Genomic DNA, 16,313 nt, shown 5'->3' on the forward strand with positions numbered 1-16,313 from the left:
AGACAGACTTTGCCACCCCAAAGGTGGGAACAGTGACCCCCCCCCTGGGATGCCAAGACTTTTCTCTGGAGTGGGGTGGAAGCAAAGGGGCACAGGAAACCATAGTTCTCTCCCACCACCCCCACCGGGCACTGACTTTTGCACTCCACCAAACCTTCCCTGCTCAGAGAAAGAGCAAAGCGTTCCTGCATCCGGAGATGGGTTGGGGGGGGCAGTTAGCGGGGCAGGCACAGGGGTACAGCCCCGTTAGCCCAGCTAAGCAGGTCCAGGCCTGGTCAATGCCCTGGTGAGAGACCTCTTGGGCACCCACCCAAATCTATGCCACCTCAAGGTCCGGGGAGGAAGGAAGGTGGGAGAGAGCAAGGCTGAGAATGAGTCGAAAGGACGACAGGCTCGGAGGGGGGATTGCTGTGCCCGGGCACCATGAGGGCAAAGCCCCAGAGCTGGGCACAGAGAGGGAAGTTCTGCTGGAAGCGCCAGGGAAAGCAGTCTGGCATTAAGCAGGGAGTCTCAGCAGCATGTTGCTGGCGGCAGGAATGGGCACAGCGAACGCAGGACCAGGAGGGGAAACCGGGCCCCACAAGGACCACGCCAGGGAAGTTGGGAGAGGGGAAACGTTGCTGTTCGTGCAGGGGGGGGGAGTGTTGGGCCAGGACCTGGGAGAGGCCTGGGTTCAAATGCCACCCACCCACTCTCAGCTCACCGGGCGTGACTTTGGAAGCCAGTCACTGCCTCTCTCGGGCCAACCCACCTCACAGGGTTGTTGTGCTGGTTAAATGACATGGGAGAGGCCAGGGTTCGAATCCCCCCCCCTTGGCCAGGAAGCTCACTGGGCGTGACCTTGCTGCACCCCCAGTCTCACCTACCTCCAGGGTTATATTTGGGAGGGCGGTGGCCTTGAAACAGCCTCGGAGCTGGAGCCGAGGGCAGGTGGGTGTGGCCAGGGCACCCCCCAACCTCACTTGGGGAGGTGGTGCGTGCCTGAGGAGTGGGGGCAGCAACCCTCCGCCCTGCCCGCCACGCATGCTCTCCTTTGGGTCCACCCCCCTCGACCCCCCCGCCCCCTTGCCAGGACTCACCCAGCTCCTCTAGCTCGGCGGTCATAGACTTGGATCGCAGCGTCAGGGTGGTGCTGGGCGCCCTCTTGGGCGGTGGCGGGGCTGAAAGGAAGAGGGAGGGCATTTTGCACTTGCGGTCCAGCAGCTTCCTGGGCGTTGCCAGGTGCAGGTGCCACTTCTTCTCCACGGCCTGGATCTCCTCGTACTCGCGGGAGGAGGAGGAGTCGCACTGCTGAAGGATCTTGTTCAGGCTGCGAGTGGAGGCAAACTTCTTCATGGTCCCGCGGCCAGCCGGGGTGGGAGCAGGGAGGGCAATCGGGGCAGGGGCAAGAGAGCGTTCTGGCCGGGACCCTCAGCTCAGGGGGCTCCCGGGCATGGTCTGCCCAATCCTGCCGCTCAGCAGACCCTCTCCCTGGCCGGCGGCCCCTTCCCTGCCAGGGAGGCCATGGGCAAAGGGGGCACGGCACCAAGGTGATCCCACTGGTCCTAGGTCCTCGTTCCCATGGCCAGGCCCTCGTTCCCCTGCCTGGCCTGGCTCTCCATTAACTCTGGGGGCTGACACTGCCCTTGGGGCCTCTGCCCGGTGGCAGTACTGCCAAGCGGCTTGGGCACGTGGAGACCTCGCTCCGAGGCAGCGGCGGCAGCAGCAGCGGCAGAGGCAGAGGGCAGGGCTGGTCCCCGGCTCTCCCTAGCCAGCCCGTCCGGCGGCGGCGATGCCAGAGCGAGGCTCCATCTGCCATGGGGTTTGTGACAGAGCGGAGGAGCGGAAAGGCTGGCTCGTCGCTCCGCTCTCCCTCGCCCCGAGATCCGTAACAATGCGGGCTTCAACGCTCCCCGTCGCCATGGAAACCAGAGCTCAGAGCTGCTGCCGGAGGCGCCTGCATCAGAGACCCCCAAAACAGGGGCGGGGGGGGGGAAGCAGAGAAGAAGCACAATTCTCACACAAGGCAAGCCAGGGAGGAAGCTGCGGGCCCAGTCGGGGTGAGGTGGGGGCAAGGCCAGAGAGTCGAGGGGGGCGGGAGGACCTCTGTCCACCACGCGATCCTGCCTTTGCTGAAGCGGCGAGCAATTGGGCTGTCTCCTGCCAGGAGATGGGTGCCAGCCGGCTCGTGCAGGAGGTGCCCGGGGTCTTCACTGCCGGAGAAGGTCTTTGCGGTGCCCAGCCCAGAAGGTGCACTTTCTGAAAGCAGGAGACAGGTGCTTTGCTGGGTGCCGGCCACCTGGGTGCTCAGGGATGGATCTCCACGTCTGCAGGAGGTGCCGAAAGCTCAGAAACGTCTCTCTCTCTCTCTCTCTCTCTCTCTCTCTCTCTCCCTCCAGCCGGGGAATGTGCAGACCCTCCAGGAGGCAGTGAGCAGAGTCAGCAGCGTGATGCCCACCACACAGCTCCGTCTTCCCCACGAGTCGCACTCGCGCGCTCTGGCAGCGTGCAGGATAATTACAGCTCTGGGTGGCAAGTTGCCTCCCTTCCCGCTGCTGGCTCTCCAAGCCGCCTGGCTCCCTGCCACCCAAGCAGGCAAGGAGGGACCCTGGAGCTCCCCCCACAGCCGTCTCCTCCTTCCCCACAGCACAGACCCACAGGGCTAAAAATAGGAGCCAAGCCCACCCTCCCCCTTGCTCTGTCTCCACTGTGTGGGAGGGAAGCTGCCTCACTTTCCCAGCTCCCTCCCCACTCGCCATAGGCGAGGCTTCTGTGGCACCAGGGAGTGGGGGGGGGGCAAAGGCAGCCACTGCCCCACCCCACACCCGGAAGGAGAGGTGGCGTGGTGTGTGTGTGGGGGGGTCAGCCAGAAAGGAGAGCTTGTAATGGGAGGCGCATGAGATGTGACTGGTTGGTTCTCATGCCAGAACTACAGCTTCGCTTCCCACCCAGTCCTTCCTCAGGGCTAGCTTCTTGACAAAGCCAATGGTAGAGTCAGAAGGGACCCCCAAGGGTCATCAAGTCCAACCCCCTGCAATGCAGGAATCTCATCCCCGACAGAGGGCCACCCAACCTTCTGCTTTAAAACCTACAATGCGCGCGCACACTGAGCAATCCTCATCATCCGTCTATTTCAGGCGGCGACGCCTCTGGCACAACTTTTAGGAGGGGCAGATGCCTGCTTCTTGGCAGAAAAGCGATGACAAACCTAGACAGCATCTTAAGAAGCAGAGACATCACCTTGCCAACAAAGGTCCGTATAGTTAAAGTTATGGTTTTACCAGTAGTGATGTATGGAAGTGAGAGCTGGACCATAAAGAAGGCAGGTCGCCGAAGAATGGGTGCTTTTGAATTCTGGTGCTGGAGGAGACTCTTGAGAGTCCCACGGACTGCAAGAAGATCAAACCTCTCCATTCTGAAGGAAATCAGCCCTGAGTGCTCCCTGGAAGGACAGATCCTGAAGCTGAGGCTCCAAGACTTTGGCCACCTCATGAGAAGAGAAGACTCCCTGGAAAAGACCCTGATGTTGGGAAAGATGGAGGGCACAAGCAGAAGGGGACGATGTAGGACGAGATGGTGGGACAGTGTTCTCGAAGCTACCAGCATGAGTTTGACCAAACTGCGGGAGGCAGTGGAAGACAGGAGTGCCTGGCATGCTCTGGTCCAGGGGGTCACGAAGAGGCGGACACAATGACTAAACAACAACAACGAGGCAGCTCTATGGATGGTGGGCACCCCCATCCATATTGATTGATCAAATATTGGCCTGTTTTTCAATCACAGTTGAATCCTGGGGCCAATGCACAGCCAGCTTCCTAGAGTGCTGCCAGGTTGACCTTTGCTTGCGATGGAAGCCTGGGTCCCTCTCAAAAAAAGCATCTCTCACTGGCTGGCCGTGAGAACCAGAGGCTTCACTTTACACAAGGAGTCCTTCACAGCAAAGGTCACTGCCTGGTGGGCAGAGGAAGGGGTGTGTGTTGGGGCGGACCACCCCGGGTGTCTTCGCTGAGTGGGGTGACATTTGGTGTGCTGCCCACCCGTGATTCCCAAGCCTACCCCAAGCTGTCAGGGGAAGGGGGGTAGCTGCCCCACTTTGCCAGTGGTATTCACCCCTTCCCCCTTCGTCTTGACAGCTCGGGGGAGTCTTGGGAGTCACGGGCGTGCAGTGCGCCGAATGGCCACCATCGCTGGCTCACTCTGTCCGTGGCTGCAGGGTGCATGCGCTGCTCCGTGCACCCGAGCGGCTATCCTGCGCCTACGAGGGCACCCTCCGTGCCATGCCTGCCCTGGGCAGTGTGGGCATATGCTTTACCGCTGGGCAGAGAGCCTGACTGGCAGCACCGGGGCCTGGGTTCGAATTCCTACCCACTCACAAAGCCCATCAGATGGCAGACAAAATTAATGGGCTACGCAGAATTGGATAAAATGACAGGCAGGATTCGAAACCTGCGGGGCCAGAGATTTACAGAAGATTGGAAGAAATATACAAATTATTTGAAGAGCAACTGTAATCAACAAATTACGCTAGTAGGGCTACAAGAAGTTTTGTAAGGAGAAATATATGAAATATTGCAAAGAAGAGAAAGAAGAGAGATATTAGTTGTGAGATTTAAATGTAATAGTGAAAATAAGAAATGTAAATTAAGTAAATAGATGGGAAAATTTTCAGATATGATGGATGGAAGTCAAAAAAAAATTGTAAAAGATGTAAAAGTATGTTTAATTGCAGTGGTACCTCGGGTTACATACGCTTCAGGTTACATACGCTTCAGGTTACACACTCCGCTAAACCAGAAATAGTGCTTCAGGTTAAGAACTTTGCTTCAGGATGAGAACAGAAATTGTGCTCCGGCGGCGTGGCAGCAGCAGGAGGCCCCATTAGCTAAAGTGGTGCTTCAGGTTAAGAACAGTTAAGAAAGGACCTCTGGAACGAATTAAGTACTTAACCTGAGGTACCACTGTATTGTTGAAAATGATATGCTGAAAAATTAATTAAAAAATATATAAAATAAAAGAAGCCCATCAGGTGACAACAGACCAGCCACGTGGCATTCACAGGCATAGGGGAGACTGAACTCTGCTCCTTTGGCTAACAGCCCTTGGAAGCCTTATTGCCCAGGAATCAGCTAATGCTCCTTTCAAGCCATTCAAGCGAGTTCCAAAGTCTAACGGAACACAGTGCAAAGAAGGGTTTTCTTTTGCCTGCCCCCGACAGCCTTGTGCACCCCATGGAGCCCCCAAAGCCCATGTTAGGCTGGCAGGGGTTTGCCAGGAGGTCCCTGGAGGCTGATCCTGTCGAGTGCTTGGTCTGCACACCTGCCAGAGGTCAGCTCTGCAGGTACGATTTATCCCTGCTAGGAAGCTTTCAAATTAGAGTACCGGAAGAGCCTGCCGGATCAGGCCCTTGGTTCATCTAGTCTAGCACCCTGGCTGACCAGATGCCCTCGAGGGAAGCCCAGGAGCAGGATCTGAGCGCAAGGTGAGTCCTCTCCCCTCCTGCATTTTCCAGCCATTGGTATTAAGCAGCATTGGGAAGGGACCACGAGTGCCATCTAGTCCAACCTTCCACTGCGGGAGGCAGTGGGAGACAGGAGTGCCTGGCGTGCTCTGGTCCAGGGGGTCACGAAGAGTCGGACACGACTAAACAATGACAGAACTGTAGAGTTTTAGTCTCCTCTCCTCCAGAGAGAGGAGTCGGTGGAAGAAGATTGGAAGAAATTTAAAGACTATTTACAGAAACACTATAAAATTATTGAATGTTAACGATGTTGAAATGAAATGAAGAGGTTTTAGCAATATGGCAAAGGAATATGTAAAAATGGATTGATTTTAGACGAAAAATTGAAGTTTATAATATGTGAAGATAAGAAATTAAGGATAAAATAAGAGGGTATGGATTTGCTGAACCAATTATTAAATAGAATACAAAAAAGGGAGGTGTGAGGAAGTCAAGAAAATAAGTAAATGAACGCTAAGAATATAGAAAGAGGGATTTAGTTTTTAACTTTTCTTGATTTTTCTTTGTTATTTCTATTTTGTATTTTGTGTATTCTTCTGTTTTCTTTTTTCCCCTATTTTTGTAATTTTTCTTATGTTGGAAAACTTAATAAATATCATTATAAAAAACAACCTCCTGAGAAGCAAGAATCCTTTGCCAACGAAGGGACTCGAACACATGACCAAGAGTTTAAGAGTCTCGTGCTCCAACCACCTGCTCCTCCATACATTTGTCTGATTCTCTTTCAAAGCCATCCAAGTTGGCCCTCACTGCCTCCTGTGGCAGAGAGTTCCGCAGTTTAAGAACGATTTCCCCCCCCCCCCCAACATTTGGCTTCATGGAATGCCCACGAGTCTTAGTCTTTGGAGAGGCAGAGAAAAGCCTCTTTCCACGCTCTCAATGCCGTGCAGGACCTTGAAAACTTTGATCATGTCGCCTCTTCCTTGCCTTTGCTCTGAACAAAAAAGTCCCCAGAGGAGGAGCTCAGAGCTATCCAGTCGACGCGGCTCCTCTCTGAAGCTGCCACAGCCCTGTCCTCAGCGCAGCATTTCCCGCAGGCTAAAATCCACCCCCAGGCGCTCTGCTCCATCCCAGCCAGCCTTGGGGCATCACCCTGCACTCTTCTCTCCAGCTGAGGCCCCAGGGAGGCTTCCGACTCTCCAGCGAAGTGGGCAAGTTGGGCTGACCCCACTGGGCACCCATGCCGGTGCGTCTCCCTCCTGCTCCTGAGCAAGCAGCTTCCGGTGCAGCGGATCCCTCTGAGGTCCTGGGCCTTGCAGCCCCTCTGCAGGATCTTGGGAAGGCGGTCCAGGGTCCCCCAGATCTGGTCCTGAGCCATGTTGCCCCTCGGCCGGCCCGTTCCACGAGGGTTGTGCATTGCACGCTGTCTTCTTCTCTCTCTCTCTCTCTGCTCTCTTGGTAGGGCTTCATCCAGCACACCTTTCGACACTTCAAGCCTCTCCTTGGAAGTGTGGGCAGCTATGTGTGAGCCACCCCACATGACTTGGGTCACCGAGGCTGCTTTCCTGACAGGCCCTAGGGCGGCCGGATGGTGGGATGTACGAGGGGGGCCGTTGATGGCCCCCAGAGCCACCCCAAAGATGGGGGAAAGAGAGCCAGGATATAGGAAGGGGGCACAAGAGCCAGGCTGGGCTGGGTGCCAGGGGGAGAAGGAGGAGACCCAGAGGAGAGAGGGGCAGAGAAGGGCCAGGGCTGGGGTGTTTTTTGGGGGGGGACACGCACTGCACTCACCTTTCTTCCGAACAATGTCCTCCGACTCCGGCTTGCGACTGACAGAGACAACTTTCATCACCAGGTGGTTTCCCCCCTGGCGGATCAGAGACACCACTTGCTTGTGCCCAACCTTCACCACGTTCACACCGTTCACCTGGGGAGGGAAGGAAGGAACAGTGAGGAGGAGGAGGAGGAGGAGGAGGAGGAGGAGGAGGAGGAGGAGGAGGAGGAAGCTGCCTTGCAGGGCCACCTGGAGGCCTGTTTCGTAGACTCGGGAGGGACCCCCAAAGGTCATCCAGTCCAGCCCGCCGCTTAGGAAACGAAAGGTCCAGCAAAATGGGAGAGGAGGTGGCCAGGATTATTATTATTAATAATAATAATAATAATAATTTCATTTCTATACTGCTTTGTATTTTTAAGAAAAATGTCAAAGCGGTTTACAGCATATTAAAACAATCCAGAATCAAAAATTTCTGAAGAAAGACAAATATAGAGTATACAGTCAAAGTAACATAATTAATGGAAAACTAAGATAAATGTTATTTTAAAAGATTTCAAAATAAAACATTACAAAGGAGGCCAACTCCAGAATACATATTTAACAGAAACGAAGTTAACAAACAAAAACTCTTAAACATTTTAAAAATAAAACCCCCAAAACGATTGCTAAGTGAAGTCAAATATAAAATGCTCGTTTAAAGCAGCATAATTAACAAGAGAATAACGTCTGAATAATCCAATATTTATTTATATTTTAAAAAAATATTAAAGGGGGGGGGGGGAGTCGACCAGCTCATACGAGCAAAAATTTATTGTGAGTAATATGGATGTTGTTTACCGTATTTTTCGCACCATAGGACGCACCGGACAATAGGACGCACCTTGTTTTAGAGGGGAGAGAACAAGAAAAAAAAAATTCTCCCCCTCTCTGCTCAGCGCCCCTTCAGCGAAGCAGCAGGAGGCGCTGCGCAGAGAGGGTGAGAATTTCCCCCCTTTTGTTTTCCCGCTCTAAAACAAGGTGCCGTTCAGGAGGCTACCTTGGAAGCCTGGAGAGCGAGAGGGGTCGGTGTGCACTGACCCCTCTCGCTCTCCAGGCTTCAGGTTCCTTTCGACCTGCTCTTTGGGGCTGGTGGGGGAAGCCCACCACCAGCCCCAAAGAGCAGGTCAGGGAGCAGCGGAAAGGCACAGCGGAGAGGCTGCTGCCATAGTCGCGCGTCACCTCTCCAGCTGGGAGAGGGTCGAGGGGCTATGGCTTCTTTTGCCCTCACGCGCTCTCCCGGCTGGAGAGGTGGCACGCGGCTAAAGAGGATCCTGCCATAGCCGCGCGTCACCTCTCCAGCCGGGAGAGGGTCGTGGGGCTATGGCGTCTTCGCTCCATAGGACGCACACACATTTCCCCTTCATTTTTGAAGGGGAAAAAGTGCGTCCTATAGAGCAAAAAATACGGTATATATTATGAAGTGGAAACTTAATACAGTGGTGATCCGCAAGACGAATGCCTCGCAAGATGAAAAACCCGCTAGACGAAAGGGTTTTCCGTTTTGGAGGTGCTTCGCAAGACGAATTTCCCTATGGGCTTGCTTTGCAATACGAAAACGTCTTGTGAGTCTTGCAATTTTTTTCACTCCCCCCCCTTTTTCTAAGCTGCTAAGCCGCTAATAGCCACTTAGCCGCTAATAGCCGCTAAACCGATAATAGCGCTAATCCGCTAATAGGGTTGCTTCGCAAGATGAAAAAATCGCTAGATGAAGAGACTCGCAGAATGGATTCTTTTCGTCTTGCGAGGCACCACAGTAAAATAATAATCCAATATTTAGGCCAAAGTGCCACTTTTTGCCCAATTAATATCCCCCCCCCCACTCCTCGAGGCAGAAAGATGTTCCAGGAGCCGCCGTTTGCTTGAGAAGCTTCTGCTTATTTGGGGGAATAACTGTTTACAGGTGGAACAGACGGGAAGCAGGTGCTCAGGGAGGGTGGTGTGAGGGCCAAATATAGCACCAGCCCCGCCCCTTGCCAGACTGCTCAGACTTTTTTCTCCATTCAAATTCAGGATGTTTCTTCTCTGCTCCAATCCCCCCCCCATCTTTTTTTGTCCCACACCCTCAGGCCTAAAGACAGGGACGGCAGAATCTCTCATTTTTTGTTCCACTCAATTTCTCATTTTTCCAGCCATAAATGTGGCTGTCCGTTTGCAGTGATTTCTCAGTGCTTTCTCTCTCTCTATATATAAAGAAATCCTCGTGAAAATCAGTCAGTGTTTCAGCGCACATTTCTCCTAATATGCACATTTTCGTACACCATTTTGACTAATATGCACAGTTTTTTGTACACAGCTTTCCTTAACATGATGCGCTTTGTATGTTGTTTTCATTAATACAGTCATACCACGTGTTCAGTTTGCTTCAGGTTGCGCATTTTCAAGTTGTGTCCCGTGGCGACCCAGAAAGGGTTACTTCCGGGTTTCACCGCTGACGCATGCACAGACACACAGAATGACGTCACGCGCATGCGCAGAGGCGGTGAATTGTGATCCATGCACGCGCAGATGCAGTTTGCATTCTTTTCAGATTGCAAACAGGCCTCTGGAATGGATCCTGTTCGCAACCAGAGGTACCACTGTATATGTATCTTTTTTGAACACTAGAGAACCACGTCAAAAAAATTCAATTTTCAAAGGATCGCTGCTGCCTCTGTGCTTGTCTGTTGGTTCAAAAGATGCACATTAGGCAGTTTCGCATTAAAATTCAAAATTTATCCTCTGTCCCTATGCCTAACCCTACTCAATGGTTTCAAAAAATGGCTTCAAGTGACAAGTGAGGAGATTCTGACTGAACAACTGGAAGAACTTTCTGATAGCAAGAGCCATTTGACAGTGGAACGGTCTCCCTTAGGAGGTGGTAGACTCTCCTTCCTTGGAAGTTTTTAAGCAGAGGATGGATGGCCAACTGTCATGGATGCTCTAGCTGAGATACATGCATTCCAGGGGTTGGACTAGATCAATGTCCCTTCCAACTCTACAGTTCTGTCGTTGTTTAGTCATGTCCGCCTCTTCGTGACCCCCTGGACCAGAGCACGCCAGGCACTCCTGTCTTCCACTGCCTCCTGCAGTTTGGTCAAACTCATGCTGGTAGCCTCAAGAACACTGTCCAACCATCTCGTCCTCTGTCATCCCCTTCTCCTTGTGCCCTCTATCTTTCCCAACATCAGGGTCTTTTCCAGGGAGTCTTCTCTTCTCATGAGGTGGCCAAAGTCTTGGAGCCTCAGCTAGACTTGAAGAGCTTGAAGGGACCCAAGGATCATCTAGTCCAACCCCCTGCACTGCAGAAAATCTGGTTGATCATTGTGACAACAGAGTGCTGGACCAGATGGGCCCCCTTTGGCCTGATCCAGCAGCCAATCTCTTCTTATGCTCTTAGCAAGGCTGGAGCTTCAGTTGGGAGTAAGGCACCATTTCCCCCCTCCTTTTTTAAAACTTTGGGTCCTTTGCTGTTGACCTGCCTCTTACGCTAATACCCAGCACTACCCAGGAAACCCATTTTCTTCAGCGTTCCTTATTATTTGCTTGCAGAAAGTTTGCGGGGAGGCTAGACGGCATTCCTTCTGGTGGCTTGCAGGTAATTCAGATGACCCTGCACTAAGCAGCAGTTCTTTCGCACTTCTCACCGCAATTCCCCTTCATTGCAAAAAGTCCCACCGTTGAGGGATGTGAGCATGTTGTGCAAAGAGCTCCAAGCCAACGTTTAACTGCATAGCCTAAATTTGCAGGTATATAACTGAATCCCACCCCCCACGAAAGTGGCAGCTTGGAAGTTTCCCTTGTTCCACCACCCTAAATAAACCTAATCTCTTCTTCCAATGTGATTACCACATTCTTCGTTCCATAAGACGCACCTGACCATAAGACGCACCTAGTTTTTAGAGGAGGAAAGCAAGAAAAAAATATATATATTCTGAACAAAACAGTGGATGTATGATTTTTGTGGTTCATGCTGTGGCCACAGACATGTGATTTGATGGTGAGTTTGGGGTGACCCAATGCAAAAATCCTGACAATCCATGTGGATCCGTGCTTTGTAACCATGTTTTTGCGCCATTGCGGCCCCACAGAACAGTGGATGAGTAGTTTTTTGGGTGCAGGCTGTAGCTATGGACATGCTATGGGATGTGATGGTGAATTTGGGGTGACCGAATGCAAAAATCCTGAGGATCCATGTGCTTTTACCTCCCTCCTCCCATGCAGCCTCCTTTATCACTAGCATCCTTTATCTCCCTCCTGATCGCTTGCCTCCTGATCGCTCAGCAGCTTCGTTTCAACACCCCCTTCCCTCTTTCTTTTTTTTTAAAAAAAGGACGATCTGCTTTTTGCCCCTGGGCAATTCGGCTCCAGGGACCATGCATTCACTCCATAAGATGCACAGACATTTCTCTTTACTTTTCAGGAGGAAAAAAGTGTGTCTTATGGAGCAAAAAATACGGTAGATTCTTGTCTAATTAAGAGTCCTGCATGTTGATGGCAGTGTGGCTTCTGGGACCTGGCTCCGGAGGTCTGAGCCTTAGAATGCCCTTTTAACCAGAGGAGAAACTGAGGCAGGCCTGCTGGCAGCTGTGGACTAAGGGGGCTGCTCACAATGTCTCTGGCACCAGCTGCTCCAGCGCTCAGAGCCAGCTGGGCTCAGTGGTGCCATGCCAGTCCCAGAGTCTACCAGCTAGGTACTACCTAGTCAGATGACCCTTCCCAAAGCACACCTGAGCCCTGAAGGCCACAGCGTCTGAGACAGAGGTGGGCTTGCGGTGAGTCAACGCTTCTGAAACAAAAGCTGTTTGCTTCAAATGCCTGCTTCTCCCAATGACATCCTTCAGCTTCCTTTCTCTCCCCAGTCAGAAAACTGAAATGTTGGTTCAAAATAGAAATTCTTGCTCAAAAGTGTTGAATGTCATTCCTCTTAATTAGACTTGCAAAAATAGCCGGTTTTGCACACTGAAAAGAAGGCAGCAGCAACAGCAACAAAAGATGAAATTTAATGAAAGGCGCTTGGACAAAAATCACTTGGGGGGGGGGCTCTTTAGGGTCTCCCCAGACATGATGGAGTTCTGCCAGCCGGGGCGGCAAGGTGGAGACCAAACCAGCCTGGCAGATCCCTCAACTCTGACATAAGAGCATAAGAAGAACCATCAGGATCAGGTCCATCAAGTTCAGCACCCTAATCTCACAGTGGCCAACCAGATGCCCATTATTATGGGAAACCCGCAAGCAGGATTCGAACAGAAGGGCAACTCTCCCTTCCTGTGGTTTCTACCAACTGGGATTCAGAAACATGGCTGCCTTGAACCATGGCCTCAGAGTCAAACCTCCTCCATTAATTGCATCACGGACATGTTGCAGAATATGGCGCAACAAAAATACTAGCCTGGTCCCCACACCTCCTAATACTGAACCTAAAGATTATCTCCTGCTTGGACTACTGCAATGCACTCTACTTGGGGCTCCCTTGGGAGGTGACCCAGAAACTGCAACTAATCGAGAATGCGGCAGCTAGACTGGTGAATGGGAGCGGCCACCGAGACCATATAACACCAGTCCTGTAAGACCTACATTGGCTCCCAGTACGTTTCCGAGCACAATTCAAAGTGTTGGTGCTGACCTTGAAAGCCCTAAACGGCCTCGGTCCAGTATACCTGAAGGAGGGTCTCCACCCCCCCCCATCGTTCAGCCCGGACACTGAGGTCCAGCACCGAGGGCCTTCTGGCGGTTCCCTCATTGTGAGGTTACAGGGAACCAGGCAGAGGGCCTTTTTGGTGGTGGCACCTGCCCTGTGGAACCCGCTCCCACCAGATGTCAAAGAGAAAAACAACTACCTGACTTTTAGAAGACATTTGAAGGCTGTCTTTAGGGAAGCTTTTAATATCTGATGAATCATTGTATTTTTATATTCTGCTGAAAGCCGCCCAGAGTGGCTGGGGAAACCCAGCTAGATGGGCAGGGTATATTATATTATTATTATTATTATTATTATTATTATTATTATTATTATTATTATTCAGCCAGATTGTGTGGCAGGAGACTCAGGAGAAACAAAAGTGAGTTCTTCACAAAGCACACACTGAAGCTATGGCGCTCCCTAGCAAATGATGGTGGGACAGCCACTGGCTTTGGCGAGTTTTTAGTTTAGAGAAAAGGTGAGTCAAGAGGCGACACAACAGAAATTTATAAAATTATGCCTGGCATGGAAAAAGCAGCTTGAACAACCCTTTACTTTTAACACTGGAATTGGTAGACACCCGCTGGAGATGAATGTTGGTAGATTCAGGACAGATAAAAAGAAAGGACTTCTTTATGAAGCTCATAGTTGAACTGTGGAACTCCCTGCCACTGGAGGCAGGGATGGCTGGCAACTTGGATTGTTTTAAAAGAGGACTGGGCAAATTCATGGAGGAGGAGAGGGCTCTGGGTGGCTCCTTGCCACAATGGCTATGCTCCGAAGAGGGAAAGCCAGTGCTCAGTCACTTCCACATTTGCCCAGCCCAGGGTTGTGGCCAGCGCCATGTCTGAACAGGCTCACCAGAGTGTCATTCCAGAGAACCAGTCTTCCTTCTTTTTCTAGGGATGATGGTTCAAAAGGACCGCCTGCTGTGCTAGAAGCCATATTACATGTCACAGATAAACAGCAAAATTATTGAGCTCTGAGGCTGCTCTTCTCTGCAATGGCCTTCGCTTGAACAAATGCAAAATTAATCTTCATTCTCAGTCAATGGTGAAGACGTTTCTTCGCAGCCCTTTGCTTTTGTAGCGCTGTGCTAACAGCTCTGTCGCTGATCCAGAAACAAGTTTTCTGGGAGCGCTGAGGAGCCCTGTTATCAAAAAGGGGAGCAGCAGGAAGACAATTCCAGATTTTGCCCTCTGCCCTGAAATATAAAGTTGCTGTCAGAGAATGCAGCCCCTCCAATGGATTCCTTGGAGGCGGCCTTTGTGAATGTCATCTGTCATGTGTGATCAAGTTGAGATTCCTGCATTGAAGGGGGGTTGGACTAGATGACCCTCAGGGTCCCTTCCAAATCTATCATGCTGTGATTCTATGAATTGGCCAACTCTGAAGATGTGGCAGGAGAGGAACTTAACTGTGCCTAGCCAGAGGGAAAATTCAAAGGGAGATTTCCCAGTGCTCAAACCTGGATGGAAGTTCTAGGTGTCTGGCGATGAAGAGGCCATGCGAAAGCACACAGAAACTCTCCTCTCTCCAGCACATAATAATAATAATAATAATAATAATAATAATAATAATAATAATAATAATAATAATAATTTTATTATTCATACCCCAACCATCTGGCTGAGTTTCCCCAGCCACTCTGGGCAACTCCCACCAGAATATTAAAAACACAATAAAACGTCAAACATTAAAAACTTCCCTAAACAGGCCTGCCTTCAGATGTCTTCTAAAAGTCAGGTAGTTGTTTATTTCCTTGACATCTGATGGGAGGGCGTTCCACAGGGAGGGAGCCACCACCGAGAAGGCCCTCTGCCTGGTTCCCAGCAACTTCACTTCTTGCAGGGAGGGAACCGCCAGAAGGCACTTAGATCTGGGCCTCAGTGTCCGGGCTGAACGATGGGGGTGGAGATGCTCCTTCAGGTATACTGGACCGAGGCCACATAATAGGGGGAAATCACATTACCTTGGCACTAGCTGCTATGTGCAGAGCAAAGGTACAAAATAATAATAATGAGGGTTACCAATGACTACTAGCCAAGATGGCTGTGCTTCTGTGGTCAGAGGCAGAAATGCTTCTGAATATCAGTTGCTCAAAAACACAGGAGCGAAGAAGGCTCTTGTTTTTGGGTCCTCACTGAGGGTTTCCCTTGGGGGCATCAGGTTGGCCACTGTGAGAAACTGAGGCTGGACTAGATGGACCATGGTCGGATCCAGCAGAGGCTCTTCTGATGTCCTTTTTTTTTAAAAAAAAATAATAATACTTTTTTATTCAAAATTAAAACAAAACATATTATCCAGAAACATAGCATTCTTATTTCCTCCCTCCCCCCACAGAACCCACCCACCCCCACTTCCCTCAGTTCCAGTCTTTGACTTCTATAAAAATGCTGTTTTCCACATGTTACAAAGTTGTATAGATCTTCAAACTATTTAGCTGATGGTTATCAATAAAAAGTTTGTGACTGTTTATTCAAAACCAGCCAAGGAGTCCAGTTCGGTTTGTTGCATCTTCAAATACTTTGTAAAGGGTTCCCATTCCCCTTTAAAGTCACAGTTATCCTTGTCTCGTAGCTTGTATGATGTTCTTAATCCATCTATCTGATGGCTGCCTCCGGTCTAAGTTGTGCCTGCTGTTCTTTCTGGAAAAGCCACTTCTGCCTTAGGGAGGAGGTGGGGTTGTGGGCTTCACGGCCCCTCCACGTACCCAGGGGGTGGGAGGCCAGCCCCTGCACGATTGGGGGACTCCCAGCTGGGATGCTCTGGGGGGGTGGCCTGCCCTATTTAAGGCAGAACGCAGCCGGGGATCTCCCTCTTTGTCCGTTCGCCAGCTGCTCCGGTTTTCCCACCCTCCCGCCCTTGAAGGTTTACTTCCTTTGACCTTGCTATGGACCTCGGTTGGTCGCCATTGAGGGGCCTGGTAGGAATTTTTCCTCTTGGCAAATTGGCACCAGCCACTTGGTTTTCACCTACCTCGTAGCAAATCACCACAACTTTCTTGGTATTGGCTGTTAGGCATTGGCATTGCTCTGTAGATGGAAGAGGGGAGGAAGCGCCGTCACCTGCCCCGCATATTGAAGGGTATTCCATTAAAGGATTCGGGGGGGGGGGGCGTGGCCCTGTCTGAAGCCTAGGGAGGTGAGGGCCTAAGGCACGCCCCCTATCGGTGACCCCGGGGGAGCTCCTAGTTGATGTGCATCAGCAGGACTCCCCCTACTGGTGGTTAACCCTTCCCGGACTTCAAGCAGACGGGCTGGAGTCAGATATACCGTATTTTTTGCTCTACAAGACTCACTTTTTCCCCTCCTAAAAAGTAAGGGGAAATGTGTGTGTGTCTTATGGAGCGAATGCAGGCTGCGCAGCTATCACAGAAGCCAGAACAGCAAGAGGGATTGCTG

General features: G+C 51.4%; 1 protein-coding gene across 11 annotated transcripts in view; it reads right to left on the bottom strand.

Moving 5' to 3' along the window:
• Positions 1 to 16,313, bottom strand: part of SHANK3 (SH3 and multiple ankyrin repeat domains 3) — a 487,858-nt gene that overhangs the window by 54,620 nt on the left and 416,925 nt on the right. For 10 of the 11 annotated variants that reach the window (XR_014160963.1, XM_081879612.1, XM_081879611.1 and 7 more), the window contains 2 exons: positions 7,229 to 7,364; positions 1,080 to 1,160 (listed from right to left, as the gene is read on the bottom strand). Coding sequence is in view for 10 of the 11 variants with exons in the window: in XM_081879612.1 (XP_081735738.1) it covers positions 1,080 to 1,160; positions 7,229 to 7,364 (217 nt within the window). In the remaining variant the exon portion in view is untranslated. The remainder of the gene's footprint in view (positions 1 to 1,079; positions 1,161 to 7,228; positions 7,365 to 16,313) is intronic. The other variant, XM_081879614.1, reaches the window with a different exon arrangement.

This window comes from Podarcis erhardii (genome assembly GCF_964252035.2).
Source record: "Podarcis erhardii genome assembly, chromosome: 10".
In the NCBI taxonomy this organism is placed as follows: Eukaryota; Metazoa; Chordata; class Lepidosauria; order Squamata; family Lacertidae; genus Podarcis; species Podarcis erhardii.